This window comes from Opisthorchis viverrini, assembly GCF_000715545.1.
Source record: "Opisthorchis viverrini unplaced genomic scaffold opera_v5_22, whole genome shotgun sequence".
Classification (NCBI taxonomy): Eukaryota; Metazoa; Platyhelminthes; class Trematoda; order Opisthorchiida; family Opisthorchiidae; genus Opisthorchis; species Opisthorchis viverrini.
The window spans coordinates 2,696,655-2,714,678 of NW_008751678.1; the positions used below are offsets into that span (position 1 = coordinate 2,696,655).

Below are 18,024 nucleotides of genomic sequence, written 5' to 3' on the forward strand. Positions count from 1 at the left end.
CCCTAAGGCTAGAAACTTGGGGGGGGGGGGGGGCGTAAAACTGTGCTACGACTTGAGAAGTAAGCCGAAACATTCATCTGGATGGCTTGTTTTAACTCAGCAACACTAGATTATCGGAAGGATTCGGCGTTCCTCGGGTCTGTCTTTTCAGCCCCTCTAACTAACTAACTAAACAGTCCCTGTTGTCTGTGTGCAAAATTTGTCAGCCTACACATCTCCGATTGCCGGAAAGGTTCCCAAACTTGTCCTACGAAAGAGGCTTCGGCAATCCAATTTCAGTATTGTGCGTAGCTGAGTTGATACAGAGGGTTTGGTGCGCGCGCACAAACACGCATATATTTCAAAAGGGAGATTTTGTTGGATCCCTCAGAAGCGCTGCTTTTTAAGCTTTCAGGAACTTTCTCTGTATGGAAGTGATTATTTTGAATATTTTCACATGATACAATGAAGTCTCTGACCACCTAAAAACTCTGACATGTCGTTAAGCGATCATGCAAGACGTAACTGGCATAAATAAGGCCTACTGAAGCGATCAGGAAACCATGTTGTGAACCGACGACAAAATAGTTAGGTAAAAGCCTTCACGATTGAAACTGATTTCTGATGATAGTTGAAGGGCTTACCTTCTTCAAAATGATCACGATAATTGCTAAGACAACCGCACCTCCGAACACGGCCAGAGCAATGTAAAGTGCTGTATACTTGGGTACGATTGGTTTTGGTTCAAGGTTGTTGAATATTGATAGTTCGATCTGAAAGGATAAACGGGTACCTTTGTGAATTATACGCATAGCTCATAAATCAGTATAACAGTAGCTACAATACCGGGCAGAGTAAAGAGGTATCGGGTGAAATGGCAGTGATTGGATCGAGTATAATGGCGGCAAAATCATAAAGCTTTGCATAGGTACCACTGAACAAAAGGGTTTCAGAGGAAAACGAGTGATTATAGAGCACCGAACAAACAAAATACACATTCATGCAGGATTGTCCGTTCACGGCAACATACACAACACAATCATCGAAAGCCAACTAGATCCCAGTCATTCACCAAAGAGATTGTCCGTTCACGGCAACATACACAACACAATCATCGAAAGCCAACTAGATCCCAGTCATCATCATCACCAAAGACAGCAACATCAGTGTTGGCATTGATGCTTCACTGCCGTACAACCATAACCAGGCCCCAGCACAATAGAATAATCTAAACGACCACATATTTCCATGAAAGTGGAAGAGTAAAATAGCATGAAGTAATCGATCAGACGATCTGAGGACATCGGCAGGGAATGCGGAAATATCTTTGCAATGTCTGACGAAAAAATATCATAGTCGAAGTCACCGGACTACAAAGAAATGCAGCCCATTTACCATTCAAAAAGCATCATCTTAACTCACCAAAAGATCAACCCCCTATATTATTCTTAGTGTGGTTATGTACGTGCAGACTTGAAACTAGAAAACAGATCGATGGAAGTTTGCAGAAAGGTATTTGATACGGTTGCTCCACAATACTTTGAATGTGATCTTGCAGAGTCGAAGAACAGTAATTTGCACATCAATTTAGTTTTGCCGGAATGCTCACCTGAAACCCAGTTGAATCTTTCGTTTGTGACGTTCTGTCCAATTAGGCTTTAAGTAGAACAGAAGGTTGACAGATACTCGGGGACTGTTCCTACTCGATGAGCACCAAGGAGGGCGAAACCGGTCGTGGGCTGTTGGAGTGCAGCAGGGCGAAACCGGTCGTGGGCTGTTGGAGTGCTTTCAGCGACCTTATGAGTAGTGTACTGAGTCTATTCGAAGTACAGTAGTTTTCTCAAGAACTTCCCAACCGAGGACACTTTGGTGCAGTGCATTGAGATTTAGCCTGATTTTGATAACCCAATCCTTAACGAAGACTGCCGATGAGTCCTTTCACAATAAAGGTAGGGATGCGAAACTCTTGCATTGAACTTTAATATATTCCAACACTATATGTCTAACTAACCACATTAAGGTAAGATTATTCACGAGATCACTGAAAGACTCAAAACTCGGCCTTCACCTGCGTGATACTACTGATTCCATTCCCTTTTAGGCACACAAGAGTTAATAACCAACCGGAATGGGATTCCTGTGAACAGGCTAAGAACTGTAGTAAAGGCTTCAATGGATCACCAGAATTTGTCACACCTGAACGAATTGTGTGAGTGAGGATATGTCCGGCAGAGAAGAACCTGATTCAATGCTTGATCTTGGGAGCACATTAACAAAGCTGCATTCGGAAAATATCGTCGGTAGTCATATCATTTTCGGATGATATCATCCCTCGAAAGGGTTTGTTTCCTCAGAGTGGAAAAACTCACTTCGATACGTTTTCTCATCAACATAGACAACAATACGCATGGGTGGTTTGTCTGTTGGCTAATCCAGCCTCCGTATGGTAATGTTTTGAAATTCACGTTCGTCGGAAGGTTGGTTCAGTCATGAGTATGCCGACAACCTGGAGGCACCTAAGTAAGTGGGGTTGATTTACCTGTAGCTAAAGTAGAATATCACCGCTATAGATTATGAAAGCTGGCATAATATGGACCAATAATTTGAGCATCAGTTACAAGTGCTGACCCGTGTTCCAGATTTCATCCCGGGGTGCCAAACAGCTGTAATTGGGTAAGATCAATAGATTCATGGACAACTTCAATAATATAATTTACTACACAGACAGAGTCATTTCACGGTATAAATATAACTCCTGATAATTCTCTGTTAAAGATCGCTATCCTTCGTGACCAACGAGCTACGCAACTGAGCGTTAACCTTGAAGATGAAATCACTGGACAGTTTTTTAACTTTTCTGAGTACCAGTCGTTCATCGTGATGAGCAGCACCGAAAAAGTTGTGGCAAAGCCCTTAAAAGAAGGATTCGGGCAGTGGATTATCAGAATCCTAAATATTTGAGTCCTGATCCGTGGAGTTTGTAGCGGTTGCCCAATCTGATTAGAGCATCCACATCCACTGTCTCCCTCGTGCTTTGTTTTGTTCCACATCCCACAACGTGCATCACGAGGCAAGACGTGACTTGTCTGGACTGATGACAGCGCCTATATGATCCCTCTCTAAAGGGGGGAGTATTTGTAACGCTTGCCCTTCTACTTAATTATTCCTCTAGTCAATTTCACACCGGCACCCAATACCCCCATTCCATTTTGTCTGTCTCACAATCACGCGTCAAAATCGTGACATGAATGCGACAATATGTCAACCCTCATTCCATTATCTTTTGAACGACGCCAGGCGATTTCACATTGTTTTGATATCCCACTTATTGCAACGACCTATATATAAGGACAGAACGCAATCAAGCACACACATACATGCATCACTCGCGCGTCGCACACAGGCCGGTTCAACCAACAAAAACTGCGGACAACCAGGATCGTATGGCAGGGAATCTGCCGAATGAAAGACGACTACCTGCACCCAAACGAACTCGGTGGAACTATTACAACTTACACTCAGAACGATAAGTCCTTCTTTTGAACCCTTCTATTTTTAGTATTGTATTGGACTTGATTAAGGTGCATCTAGTTGTTGTAACCTCACGCTCTCAAAACAGGTTTCATTAGTGTCTCTTTCTCGCCTTCTGATTTACCAAGTGGCTTAAGTTGCTAACACAAGAGAACACTAATAAGTTCACGAAACTACATGGAAATTTCTTTGTCGGCTTGATGCTCTTGATTCCCTCAATTTTTAAAGAGATTCGATATCCATTTCTGAGTGGTGTTTCTTTTGATGTGGAATAAATCGTCTGGTCCAATTAAAGGGAGATTGCTGTTCTAATCCTGCAAAGGGTAACGATTCCGTCACTTCTGATGAGAGTTTTCCCCTGGTCTGTGAAGACGCCGGTAAGGATCATCCAAGAAATTTTTTCAACTCAGGAGATTTGTCAGTTAAATTAAAAACCAGCTACAAACTTTAGATAGGAAGCCATTCAACAGTGAACTCTGATAACAGTTTCAGTCAGTAATTTCATTCAAGTGTAGAAGCTTTAAGTTTACTACGACGGAGATTTTCGATGATAACAAAGGTCATCTTGACAAAGACTTGGACTCTAATTGTATGGCTGAGAAAGTGGGTTGAACGATTGCCCCAAAGGACTTCCGTGTTTATTGGGAACTGAGTTTGGCGCGGTAAAACTCGCTTGTGCGGTCAATAAAAGTGGTCCCATACTTCGGGTTCCTCCCACCAGAGTAAGATCAACTCTGGTGTTCATTTCAGTGGTCTTTGGTCGGACAAAGATATTTTATCACACTTACCGTAGACAAAGTTTAAATACACACAGAACTCGGGAATCAACTGAAACACTGGAGTAACATGGAGGGGAACGTGCAACCGTGATTAACAGGTTTGGTTACTAACAGCAACCTTCATGCGAAAGCATAATCAACTATAACAGTTTTGAATGTTTCAGCGGACATATAGAGCATTTATAAGTTTGTATGCCTGAGGTGAAATCTCCCACCATTGAATTTTCACCCAGGGAAAAATTAGACTGCTCGCTGTCTCCACAACTTTTCGAATTATCGCCAGCACATCAATGGATTTCACGGAGTGGATAAGGGAAAAACTGTACCAATCAATTGAACTTGTAGATGACACTGCTGCCACCGAGGATTACTAAAACGCTAAACATAATCTGCCAGCATATTTCGTCGACCGTGCCTCGACTGTCAAGGCCTCCTATGCGTAAATCCCCGTCCGAGCTATTTTTGTAAACGACTGACACTGTAATGTGTATATCATCTGCACATTATCTGGTTGAAATATCCTTCCGTAAAAAGCTTGGGTTTTTTCGCTTTGAAGCGTTTAATCTAGCACAAGAAAGAACTAAGTCTGGAGATCAAGGTGTAGGTCTGCCTGTATGCCATATGACATATTTTGATTTATGCATGCGAAATCCGGTTGGTAGTATTTGCTGATATCCGATCGATTGAACGGTTCGAAATTTATGCTTGAGCAGTGCATTTTCTCTGCTTGTCCATGAACGAGGATGTCGCCAAATATGTTATGACGTAACTCTAACTAACTTGCTAGACCACAACAATCGACCGGAGGGGTTCGGGCACGCCTTTGACCATCTACCCACTGACATTATCAAAGTCGGTTCAAGGTTGATCTTGTCTTTTCCGGTTGGCTAAAGCAGTCTTGTCCACTAATAAAGGAGTTTGGTCTGTTTACATCCTGCGCCACTAGTCCCCACACACGAGGAGCCGTGACAGGAAATCCTTAACAAGTCGACCTGTTCTCACACCGACCTTCTAGACAAATTGCGTTTCCAGATAGAGTCCGTTCGCCGAATCTTAAATCTCCTGAAATCTAAACTGAAGGTTAGTTGCGTGGCGCAGAAGTAAAGTGAGGCATACTCGTTTTGTGGCTCACACCATACGCTAAGTACTCCAAGCTTAAGTGTGGAAGAGATTTTCAGCCAGCATGTATGTCGATGTTAGTTTGGACAGTTGGGGCCGCAGTTATTTGAACTCCCGCCTTCATTCATGGAAGTTGCTCACAACTGCACGGACGAAACTGACCTGTGCCTAAATGAGCATGCTACCCCAAAGTAACCAGACCAATTGATTCTAGTCAGTAATTACTGTCAGATATGAATGCCCACTTTAAATGTATTCTTTGTAAGCAAAGAATGCGTTGATATTCCGCAGTCGCTTTCGGACACCACATTTTCCTCGGGATGGCATGTGTGCTGAAGAATCGATTCGATCCTGAGAGTCGAGTCAAAATAAGTGCTGTTATCTTATGGTACTTAAAATATCGTGAGTAGTGCGATCAACCAGGGAAAAAGGGCCAATAATGGGGTGGGTGGAATGAAGGGCGTGTACCACCCGCGTAATTTTCAAACTATTTCTTGTACTCGTTTGGTCTGATCTGAGAAGACTTGCACCTAAGAGATACGAAAATACAGTACATGCCAATCACCCTGGTGTGTCCAAGGAAACCCGGATCAAGTGCTGATTTATGCACCCAGGAATTCAAATACTACGGAACACTCGGGTTAGAAATGCAAAACCACAGAAAACATGCGTTGCATGCAGCGAACACAATAGGTTGATTGGGTTATGCAGCAATCAGGGTAAACCAAAACCATATGAGTGACAAGCAAATATTCAGTTAGGCATGCCGAGAATGGGGAAGAACGGAAGGGGAGGATGAAGTGTATAGTTATGTAGACATTCCGGAAGAGCAATATCGGCGAACCAGCAGTATAGGACATGATCTGTATTACATTACATAGCATTGTGGAAGCATGTTATTCAACATAACAGAGCTGATCTTGCATGTTTGTTTAGAAACCCTTACTCGATACTTATCATTAGTTTCACTATAACCCAACTACTACCGGCACCGATTACTTTTACCGGCACTTGTTAATAATTTAAACAGTTGTTTCTGGTAGCAGAAAATGTCGTTTAATTTATCGAAGAGACTCTTTTACCTTATAGAAGCTCTTCATAAAGTCCATGGATGACAACCACCACAGTCTAGTTTGGTTAACTTTTCCATCTAAAAACTGCGTAACTAAACACAGTTGTTCCAGATGCTACAGCCCCATTCACCGAAGATAAGGAGAATAAGGAAATAAGAGAGACAAACTGGATATAATGACTCAATCAGTTTAAGGACTGCGTGTGATTCTGTTTTCAGTAAAACAGAGGTTGATAGCTACGCAGTGAAGGCAGCAGCTTTGATGCAACAGCGTCACTGGCTGCATGAAACAACCGTATGTGCCACAGTCAATAATCATTGATCCGTATTCCCCAGCAGTCTCCACCCAGGAAGATTGCAGGTATCAAAGCGACTGATTTGACTGGTAAGCGCTATCATCTTTCGTTGCCAAGATGTCTCCATCAGAGGCAATCTTGTGTTAACAGGGTTCTACAAAGCAATCAGACTTCTGGCGTACGAAGTAATTCGCCCAGCCAGCATTACCTGACCAGCTGACCTCTCAAAAGAGGGTGATCTTTCTAGAAAACCTCTGTTTTATTGACTGGATGTACTTGTCAGATCCGTACTATGCTTCACGGTCACCGACAGTTCAAGAGCAGAGAGTTTCCAAAGATATGCACGCAGTGGCCATGAATCTGCTTTAGAAATGTCGGAATGTAGCATTGTACACCAAACGTTGGTCACACAAGATAATGTCACGTGGTTGCTGCAAATGTCAGAGGTTAGGAAACGTTCCCCTAGCCCACAGGGACTCGTCAGACTTCCCGGGTGGATGAACTTATCTTGCGTATCGATCGGTTCATCTAAATGCCAGAAGTTTGGGTTTGATCCCACTCAATATCGCAGCAGCAATTTACATTTAGCAGACCAAAATAGGCAACAGAATTACAGATGTTATTTAAAATAATTTGCATTTTGTAGGGCACCGTTAACCGTTAGTACTAGGTCGTTGGACTACTGACGTGGTGGAACAAGACATCAGAGCACATTTTTGCTATTGACTGGTGGAAATCTTCACCTCTCGTTTGTCACTTGGTCCTAACAAATCGTCTTTTTACAAGTGGCAGAAGAACATTAGCAAACATTCACTGATATCGTACTATCAGATCATCCTGTTTAGGGCTAAGCGAGGTTGCGTCATCCCTGACTTTCAATCAATAATTTTCCTTCCTTCAACTCATTAGCATTCTAAATTGATGTGGATCGGGAATTAGGACAACTTTTGAATAAATCTGATTCAGGTTCTTTATCCAAATGTACAGCGCAAAACGTACTTCGGAGTCCAACCTCTTCCATCTGTACTAATCGGATATATTGTATGTGGTTGCACCTGTACCCTGTGGTGGTTTTGGGGCTTCAGCTTGAGTTAAATAATGACAAAAGCACCGTGGACAAGTTTCGATATAGTTCTTCATCAATATCACATTATTTTGGTTGTGATACTTTGAAGGTGTTTTCGCGATACTCTTGTGTAGGCCGTGGGATCCTGAGAAGCAGTGCTTGAAATTCCTCTTGGGGTTGCTGTGGCATCTATATTTTCACATCAGTTCCTAAAAGTCTCAATGATTGTTGGAAGCTGCGCAACTGGGTTTGTAATAATGCAACTAAAAACACGCCTCACTGATTTCGCTTGAGGAGGAACATTACAGAACCCACCAAAACCACTCACGGTTATGGAGAAATGTTTCCATAGGGGGCCTAAAACGGCTCTGAGCAAAGCGTGTTGTTGATTAGAAAAAAAATCGGGACATGGTGTAGTGAAGGCATGCTATTTCTGGTTTTTTGACCACGAGTAAGACCCACATATTCTCACCAATATGTTTTTTTGATTATCAATTCATTTCTGGACCTTACTGAACATTTGAATCGACTTGCAAAAGGTAACCGAGTGTGAAAGTTCGCACTTATCTTTTGCTACTTGTTACTACAACAACGTTAATCCAGTTCGCTTGATAAACTCGGTTTCCGTTGATTGTATCTTCTGCTTCCTTATTCCCGTGCTTACCCCATCGCCATGATGATCAGCCTACTACTCAGAAGTTTTCACGTCTCTTTAGGTATCGGAACAATGAATGCTATGGTGTAGTCCGGTAATTTCAGATGACATCTACAATGTGCTCTATCTGCACGAATCGGTTTTCCATCGGGCGTTCTCTCGTGTCGGGCATTCTTTTTAAGTTGGCTTCTTCCTGATGTATATTCGCTGGGCTTTTCTTGTCTGGATTCTTAATTCTTTCTTAGCCAATTGAGGGCACGCCAAAACTTTCGAGATGACTAAATATTAGAGCGATTGCATCACTGCACATACTGCATGAAAGTGAGAACCATGGAATATGCCTCCACTGCACTGAGCACTGCGCATGCAAGTGAACTTTCAAAGCATTTTGCATCATGCATCGGGAAATATACGAAATCAAGTGCAAACGTGTGAAGCTTATGCAAGTTCTGCCGAAGACAACGCCATAGGAATGCTGGTGCGTTTCTCGGAAGTCTTCATATCAACCGACGCAAAGCGGATGTAGTTTGAAAAGAGAACTATTCTACCGAGCTGGGAAAAACTGTCACTGGACAGAGCGACTCACTCAGCTACACTAGCATACTTTCTCACTGCACTAAAAAAGTACGTTTCCCTAGGGCTGCTGTAGAAAGCCTGTCATACTGTTCAGTACCAGACACAAGCTTACAAGAAGTTCAGGTGGCAGTGTCCCTATTCACTCGGAAGTTCACACCAAAAGCCAATCCACTCCGCGTAGCCCATCCTCCTGCCGCTTGCGTTGGAATCGGCGTCACACGTAATGACAGAACAGACCGGTGACCTTCCCAAAGCAGTATCTGATGCAGGTAAACAAATACCCATTTGCATTTATCACTCAGTCATTCAGTATCCAGTCTTGTCCACTACGAGACGTCTGTTGATCTGTTGCGCCCAGTTTGTCGTCCGTTATATTGGTGTTAAACCAGGAAAATCGGATGCCAACACTCACGGAAGGCAAACAATGTCTTGTGCACAGAAAGTCGTGAGTCGCAACATCTGACTAATTTGGGTTGGACTTAGTCCTCGTTGTATCCAGTACGTTAGTTTCTAATTCACTATACATCTGTATACGTTCACCTAGGTTGAAAACCAGCAGGCTGGTAATGCCACCTGCTGACCAAAGCAAAAATATATACAAAACTCTATTGGACATGGGCGAGACTGAGGTTTAGTTTTCGTTTTCCCGAATTTCTTGTTTCACACAGTAAACAAGTTAGAATTTAGCCATATCTTGAATACACATTCCCCTGGATTATGAGGTCATCTGTGCGGAGGATGATGTCTTCTTTTTCTAAAAGTGAATTCCAAGAAAGAAGGTGGTGACCTATGTAAGTCCCCGATTAAGATAGATGTAAACTGAAACACCACAGCCACTTCAGTTATGAGAACAAGTAATACCATGCACAGGGTCGGACAGAATATTAAAATGGGATTCCTAAGCCATAATGTGCAACGAATGACCCAGGGACTACGTCTACCTCAACGGTACTATTCTATGCTGGGATCTTTAATTGCATTTAAAAAAAACCAGCCGCAGTTGCTGGAATGTACTCACTGTTTCTTGAGTGTGGTCTGCGTCTCCAAGATCAATGCCATATTTCACATCTGCTCTCCAAGTTGCTGACAGTCGGAGCTTTGTCAAAAAGAAATCCTTGAAGTCCTGCAGGAATTAGTGAAGAGAAGAAACATTCAGAGAGACGATTCAATGAAGGGGAACTGAAAACTTTTATCTAGCCTGAAGTTTAAATGCAGGGATCATAGCTATGGGGGCTAGGCCGATGGGAACTGTGTTTCAGTGAACCAAGAAAGTGGACGTATTGCCTGTCTAATTTCGCTGTAAAAGTCATTTATTCTTAATTAATGTAAAACGGTGGGACACTCTGGTCGACTGAATGTTTCTGGTGAAAAAAGAAGCCCGGGAGTTGAACTGGTGTTTTCCGGTCAGCGCAGTTAGCGAGCATTACTTCCATGCAAAATCCAGTTTGGGATGAGACAAACGTGGCCTACCTTTCAAGGGACTGATTCCAAATCTACAGATTATGCACGGAGGAATCAAGTTTCAAACATTCAAAATGCAAGCTCAGCGAGATTAGATCATCCAGGCCAGCAACTTTTGTCAAGCAAAGTGAATAAATACTTCGAGGGGAGAGTATCTTAAAGAGAAGCAACCCATCAGAAAAGTCAGTAAAGTGGACTCCTTGTGAGAATACAAAAATAACTACTAAGACTGTAAAGATCAGCTGCTGTTGGATGTCTGCGAGGTCACATTTCACATCTAAAGAAAGTCTCCAACATCACCATACACGAAATACCTTTAAATCTATCAGTAGTGTAGGATGCTTGCCACATTGCAGCTGGTCTTAACCATGCTTAAACAAATATTCTCATCTTTTTGTAAGCTTCTTGGACTAAACCCTGAAGAGAAATTCATGAGACAAGTTTGTACTAGTGGGACGCTATGTTTGTACATGTTTGTCCCCAATGTGCTTGCTTGAAGACACTGCAAGTTATGGCTGCTAATCGTTGCCAGTGGCAATCTTGTTATCAGTTTATATCCAGGTTGCATGAATGGGTGTCTGGAGTTGTAGTCCCCTCAAAATGATTGTTGTAGGCTAGCACCGTGTTCCATCCACGTAAAGTTTCATTACTTTCTTCACAATAAGTCTTTCAAATAAACTATGGCTGTATTGCGACGGGACACTGAGGCTGAACAATGATGAGGTCAGAGTTCACAATACTGCACAACAGAACGCGCGCGAACAAAAACTAGTAATGAGCTCTCTATAGGATAGATTTCGAAGTTAGTCCACAATGAATGCCCCAGTGCACAGGAAAAAGACGACACTAGAGTGGCCTGAATTACTTCTGGAACCACTGACATCACTTGACTTGTGCTATATGATGAGGACTGTGGTTTCAATGTGTACACAGCTAGCAAGCGGAAAAAACAGCAATGCCCTTCAAGATAAGACTCGGAAAATGTCAGTTCATTTCTGCAAAGTTGGCAAAGGAGGATACTGGGGTGAAGTTTACCCGAAGACGGAGTATTGAGGATGAGATGATATGTTAGCTGCCTTGGATATCTGCTAAGACCTAACAAAATAGTGATTTGAGATTTTCTAAGCACATCCTCCATATAATATTGCATTAGTAAGCAAAACACAGTCCACGTGCAAAATAGCCTATCGCGATTTATCTGTGAATCATAGCTCTTGAGAAAATGCCAGCGGAACTGAGCAGTGCATTCCCTTGATATCACTATAAGTCCTGTTTTGTTGGACTGGTTAGAAAACCTGTTTGTCCAGAGCATGTCTAATAATCTGTGGAGATTGGGCTGTAGCATACTTGAAATTCATTCAGTCGGAAACCACTGATCGGCTTTGGGTTCTGTTGAAAGATGACTAAAAATGTGTATTAAAATGAATGACGCTCATGTGGTTATCCCTTTAATACACTGGCTTATCTGAAAACGTAGCCTACCAAGAAGTAAGCACATGGGGTGCTAGGCCACAGTACAACTCATTAAACAGATAGCGGCTGTTGCACGTAAACTCCTCTGTCAAGGAGAAGTATATCTCTTTCATGATAATATTTTGAATTTCGTGTCCTTATCGTTGAATCAACAAAACAATTTCAGTGTCATTACGGAATAGGAGAAAATGTCACCGATGTTGCGTAACGTTCTAATGTATTTATACCCTCTTAGGCTGGATAACGTCTTCTAATGGGGCATTGAAACCCATCCCCCGGAGAATAGTAGGGGTCTCAAGTGAAATGATGTAATCCCAAAGCCTGGCACCTTCTCGGGAGGTCGGTTTTTGTAAGCGTCACTTCATAGCAAACATGGGTCTGATGGCATTGTGCATGAAAAGCTATGGAGGTTATGAGTTGAAATCCTGGTAGGATTTTATACTAAAGACCAGGCATTCAAATGCGCCAGCCGACCTTCTAAAATTCACCATAATGGCGAAATAACCCCAGTAAAATTAATAACGATTATAGTTTAACCTGTTTATGAACTTGGTCATTTTCTGACGATGATCACCGCTATGATCACCGCCTGATATCAAGAAACCAACAGACACCTGTTAAGTTGTGGGAAACAGCGTTGGCTGTCTACTGCTTCACTCATTCTCGATGGGCGCAGCTAGCCAATACTCATACGGGGTGTGATAAATGCTTGTTATGGCGCAAATCAGTCACCGATTAGCTGATCACAATTAGTCACAAAACCTGGAGAGGAATGCAGTGTTCCATATTTCCCAGCGAACTTGGACAACGTGCCTCAAGCGACTAATATTTTGCCAATTTTGCTTTATAATTACACGGAACCCGTCGCACAACTGTTCGAACCCAAATGCCGGTAAGTCTCAGCAAAGGCAAAACCACTGTTCACTGTTTCGCTGGTTATAGCTGGTTGATGGTCAAACTTTAATCGGTGTTACCGGTACAGCCTTCTAGTAGAAGGACATGCAGGTATTTGTTCCACGAAGGTTTCTACTCCACGACATAATAATCTCACAGAAACTTTTACTAGAGGCCGTGACTACATAGTCACCTACGTAAACGAAGTAGTTCGTCAAAAGACTTCCCTAACAAACATTAATCCCATCACAGGTCCCTTAAGTAAGTGGAATTTATAAGTGTTTCATCAGATATGGCATTTATTTCAATTTGCCGTGGACAAGAACGAAGTAGATTAGCTATCATAATCTAGAAAGATCGTCAAGGAAAACCATACTAGGTGATTTCCAGTTCACGTGGGCTGCAACCAGGCATTTTGGCAAGTAAATTCGATAATCAGTCGACCTCCGGTCGAACGTCACTGAGCGCCACTGCCTTTTGGCTGACCACAGTGGCCTTACTGCCAAGGTACCCAGGCTATAAGCAATGGCAAAACAACATCCGTACTGTGCACTAAAAAACAACGACGTGGACGGCTCCTTTGTGTGCGTGTGACGCATCTATTTAGGGTATGCTATTCAAACATTGCTGATAAATTCACTAAGCACCCTGAATACTTGTCAACCCCGACCTGATAAGAGTACAAGAACTGAAGCTTGTTTGTGCCTGTACAAGTCGAGACACATTCAAGTCTATTCAGGCGCTATTCAGCATCGGGTGGTGAATTTGAGGCTTTTGCACAATAGATGAGATAAGCACAGGAATAGCTAAATAAATGAATGTACTGAAAATATAAGAATAGTGGTTGGTTTGTTGAAAAAAAGCTGAAATACGAATAGTTCACTGGTCACCAGCATGCGCACCATATTTGGAAGTTGATCGCGTGTGAATCATCAAAATAAACTATACTGGAGGCTGATATTCCTAAGAATGCATTAAAAACAGCGCTAAATTTATTATAACTACAATAAGAAAAGTCGCTACGACAGTTTACCAGGAGATTATATCGTACGCTTGTGGAACTTATGTATATGTCTGAGCACAACCCCCTCTGGTGTGAGGTGAACTGGGAATTTTATTTGAGGTTTCGTCCTTCAAGTGAAGCCAATCTATGCTGAAAAGTCACGAAAGCACTACTGGTCGAACGGTTGAGTGCTCAAATTATGAAGCGGGAGGTTGTGGGTCCGAGACTCTGCGGAGCTTCGTGAGATGCGCTCTGCTGATGTCTTCCGATAGGGATGAAACATATGTACAATACTGCTCGGGTTTTTCAGTACATATTAGCTTCAGAGCTGGGACGAAATGTTTGCTTCAACCAGCTTTGCTGAGGCATGGCAAAACTCATGCTTTCGTGTTCCTTGTGAGGCAACATATGAGGAGGTTGTCTAAATTCGCAACTGATGAATATACCTTGGTCGATGTCATAAAATAGTCATTTTGTCGAAATCGTAGGATCCAATTGTGACAATAAAGCCTGCTCGGCGCAATGTACGCATCATCTAGTCTCCAAAACCGACTGCACACTGAACAAACAAAGTTCATTAAACACGCAGTTGATACGAAAACACGAAAAAGTCAGATATGTGCAGATGAACTTAGGGTTAGTTGTGTAACTAAAATCCGTGTTCAGCTTGGTAGTTAAGAGGTGTTTTACTGTATTTTGGAAATGAGGATGGTCGATTTCAGAGGCGACAGAATGTTTTGTTTCCTTCAGCCAAAATGCGAACTTAATGTCTCATGTTGCCTGAAAAGCCTAAATTAAAGTGGTTCCAGTTTTTATTAAAACCATTGGATTTGTAATATAATAGAAAAGGAGTAACATTACTTGTCGCATGGTATTATCCCAAAGTCGCGCTATGAACTCCAGAGTGATTGGACCAGCTTTGTGAGATAGCTTCCCCAGGTCACAGGTAATGGGCACACAGCGGAGCTGTCCGTTGTAACAACTCTGAATGAGTAAATAAGGAACAGGCTAGTGACAGCACACTTCGTGACAGCATAATGAGAGATATTTCTACTCAGATAAAACATCTCAAGATATTCAAGCGTAGGTAGCGTAAAACCATTGCCAAATGGGCAGAAGGAAAGTGATAAACTCCCAAATTGTTTAATTTTCATCCAAGAGGATAATCAAAGCGTCCCAATAAGTAAAGAAGAATTTCACTAACCCTTAGGTCCTAGATTACTGTGGCTTTCTGTTAGTACATTTATCGAATGAGGGACCTTAATGAAACGAAACACCTTCGATGCTTTCTAGCGTTTGTATGCACCCACGTCACAAGCTGATCGCGTTGTGCTGGTAAATCGGATGGTCTTATAGTTATTTTGCTCATTGCTGCCTGAGAACCAAAAAACAGAAAACAGAAATTTTCTATACGGTCATTCCGCTGAAGCGATTGTGGAGATTGTTTCAGCTATCAGCGTGTGGCAGCTAATTTCCCTACGACAAGATATTTTTCAAACACTGTTCCGCATAATATGCACCCTGGGATAAAAATACGAGATTGAAAATGGGGAGGGTTAAGATACGAGGATACAACATGATCTCTTTGAATATGTCTGTATCTCGGGAAAAAATAACTATTGGGAGATTCGGGCCACTCACCCCTCCCACATGTTGCTCGTAGGACAGTACAGCGGTAGAAGTGTAAGTTGAGTGTTTTGCCTGTTTGAAATAGGCTTGTTTGGAGAAATGTGACTTTCTGATTGAATGAATAGCCGTTTTTCGAAAAAGCAAATTTCTCTCCAACAGCAACAGGATGACAAATCTTTTTCCCAGGTGTCAAGATTTGGTGGATCGCACAGATGCACGTTTAAGACTAGAAGTTCTGAAACATGCGTAGCACCAGTTCTTATCACCAAAAAAGTGTAAGTTGAGTGTTTTGCCTGTTTGAAATAGGCTTGTTTGGAGAAATGTGACTTTCTGATTGAATGAATAGCCGTTTTTCGAAAAAGCAAATTTCTCTCCAACAGCAACAGGATGACAAATCTTTTTCCCAGGTGTCAAGATTTGGTGGATCGCACAGATGCACGTTTAAGACTAGAAGTTCTGAAACATGCGTAGCACCAGTTCTTTATCACCAAAAACATCTCGCAGTTGTATATCAATACTAGATATGCACACCTTCTAGGTATCTGTAAGAAGCGAAAGAGGGTGAGTGCTAGCTATGTGACCAAGTACTGATTCTCCTGGATTCTCTGTCACGATTTTATTCTCACCACGCATATGACCAGACACCCAAAACTTTATTCTTTCGATGTAAGCCTGACCTTTTGCGCATATGAAATTCATCTAAGTGTAAAAATATAAAATTCGTAGCCCGATGACAACATGGGTGCACTAATCCAATTGAAAATTTCGTAATGTTTCAACGCACTTCTTTTGCGTTTCACCACTTTCTTTTTCTGTGTACTCCGCAGTCGCCCATTTGTTGTGCAATGAAAATTTTCAGAATATGAGGATAAAGGCTGGAGTAATGCATAGTCCACGACTATATGATGTTTTCCACGTAACCACAGAATGAATAAGTCGCAGTAAATAGTGAATTCTTAATTGCTACTGGTGTCGCCCGGGAGTTGACGAACTATCTCCAATTCAAAAGCGCGTCACCGTAGAAACTGGGAGAAAACGGCTTCGAGATAGATAGTCAAGTTGTGAAATTAAGGGGACAGAACCAAAATGAGTAGCCTGAATCTGTTTAAAATTAGATGAACTAATTTAAGAAAATGAAGCAAAAATAGTATACTCACAACTGTTGTCATGAGTCGCTTCTGTTGTTTGTCAGAGTCCTCATTTCTCCCGGGCACCTCTTGTGACATCTTGTTGGGAGAAAGTGGAGGGTAGGCGGAAGGATGGCTGCTCGGAAAATCGACTCGGCCAAGGTTGACCGGTACGCTATCCGAACTTGGTCTGAGGAATTTGAATATCTGATAAATGAAATTGGTGCGGTATTAATACCAGTATTCGTCTTTAACATTCAAAGAAATCCAGTATGAACGGAGATTTTTGGAAGAAACTGGCAGCAACTCCCCAGATTTCACCAGTGTTTGCTTGACCGAGTTGTGTTCGACCTCCAGTCTACTGGATGAGTAAGGTTTCACCAAGTTGGCGCGTAATTCTTCCTAAATGCTTCGGCAAGTTTCAGTGAAATGCACTCACCACCAAGATTTGATACTTTTGTTTCGTTTACCTTCACGCTCATGTCCTCGTTTCACATTTCCAGAAAAAGTTGGGTATAGCGAAGAAGCCGCTGCATGTAAAGATCGGCTTCTTGACCAGCGAAAATGCTTATTGAGATCTTTTTTCTAGAACAGAGGTGTCTTAATGAACTATAGCCGTCAATTGCAATTTGACTGGGGAACGACCTGAACTGTCGTGAAGTGAATGCTTCCCGTACACCTGTCTCCATGGGCCACTGACACTGGGAGGTACCTTCCTTGGCAATTTCGTTCATAGCGGCGCAAGAAAACATTCCCCTAGTAGGATGTAAGAAATCGTGTCCTTATCACTTTGCACAACCAGCATTGCCATATATAGAGGAAGACAATAGAATTTCTCCCATTTTGCAAAACCAAACTAGTCCTGGAACGCGCTTGATGTAAAGAACAGTTTATACAATCCTTGTTTTACGGCCACTGAAAGGTATGACTCAGCAAACAAGATAAACAACCCAGTAGGAAGCCGTGCTGAATCTCTATTGTACAAGTGTTTATTCATTTTCGGAACGAACTGAAACCATATCAATGTGTGATGAAGTGAAGTTGTCACTAAGGCCTTTTGGTGTCCTGGTTTGTTTGTCCGTGTCGGTTAGTGATAGCAAAACTGGGAGCACTACAGGCATACGTTCGTGAAAACCATCCAACTGTTAGACCATGGATTACACTCCAGCATTCAACGACAAATCATTGTGCGGTGAATGCAGCCAGTGCACTTTCTAAACATTTATCTCTCGTACTTCAAAACCGAGAGTGACTGCACAAAATATTGCACTTAGACATGAGGACAGTGTTTGTGATCAAACTGGCCACTATGCCTAATAAACTCCAAGTTTTGATTTTTAGCGCAAACGACGGCTGACACCTTG

The 18,024-nt window shown here is 42.2% G+C and overlaps 1 protein-coding gene across 1 annotated transcript in view; it reads right to left on the reverse strand.

The window, feature by feature from the left end:
• Window positions 1-18,024, reverse strand: part of T265_01999 (hypothetical protein) — a gene marked incomplete at both ends in the record, with an annotated part of 89,681 nt that overhangs the window by 1,958 nt on the left and 69,699 nt on the right. Inside the window, 4 exons of the mRNA XM_009166137.1 lie at window positions 624-752; window positions 10,092-10,196; window positions 14,766-14,888; window positions 16,691-16,867. Coding sequence (XP_009164401.1) covers window positions 624-752; window positions 10,092-10,196; window positions 14,766-14,888; window positions 16,691-16,867 — 534 coding nt within the window. The remainder of the gene's footprint in view (window positions 1-623; window positions 753-10,091; window positions 10,197-14,765; window positions 14,889-16,690; window positions 16,868-18,024) is intronic.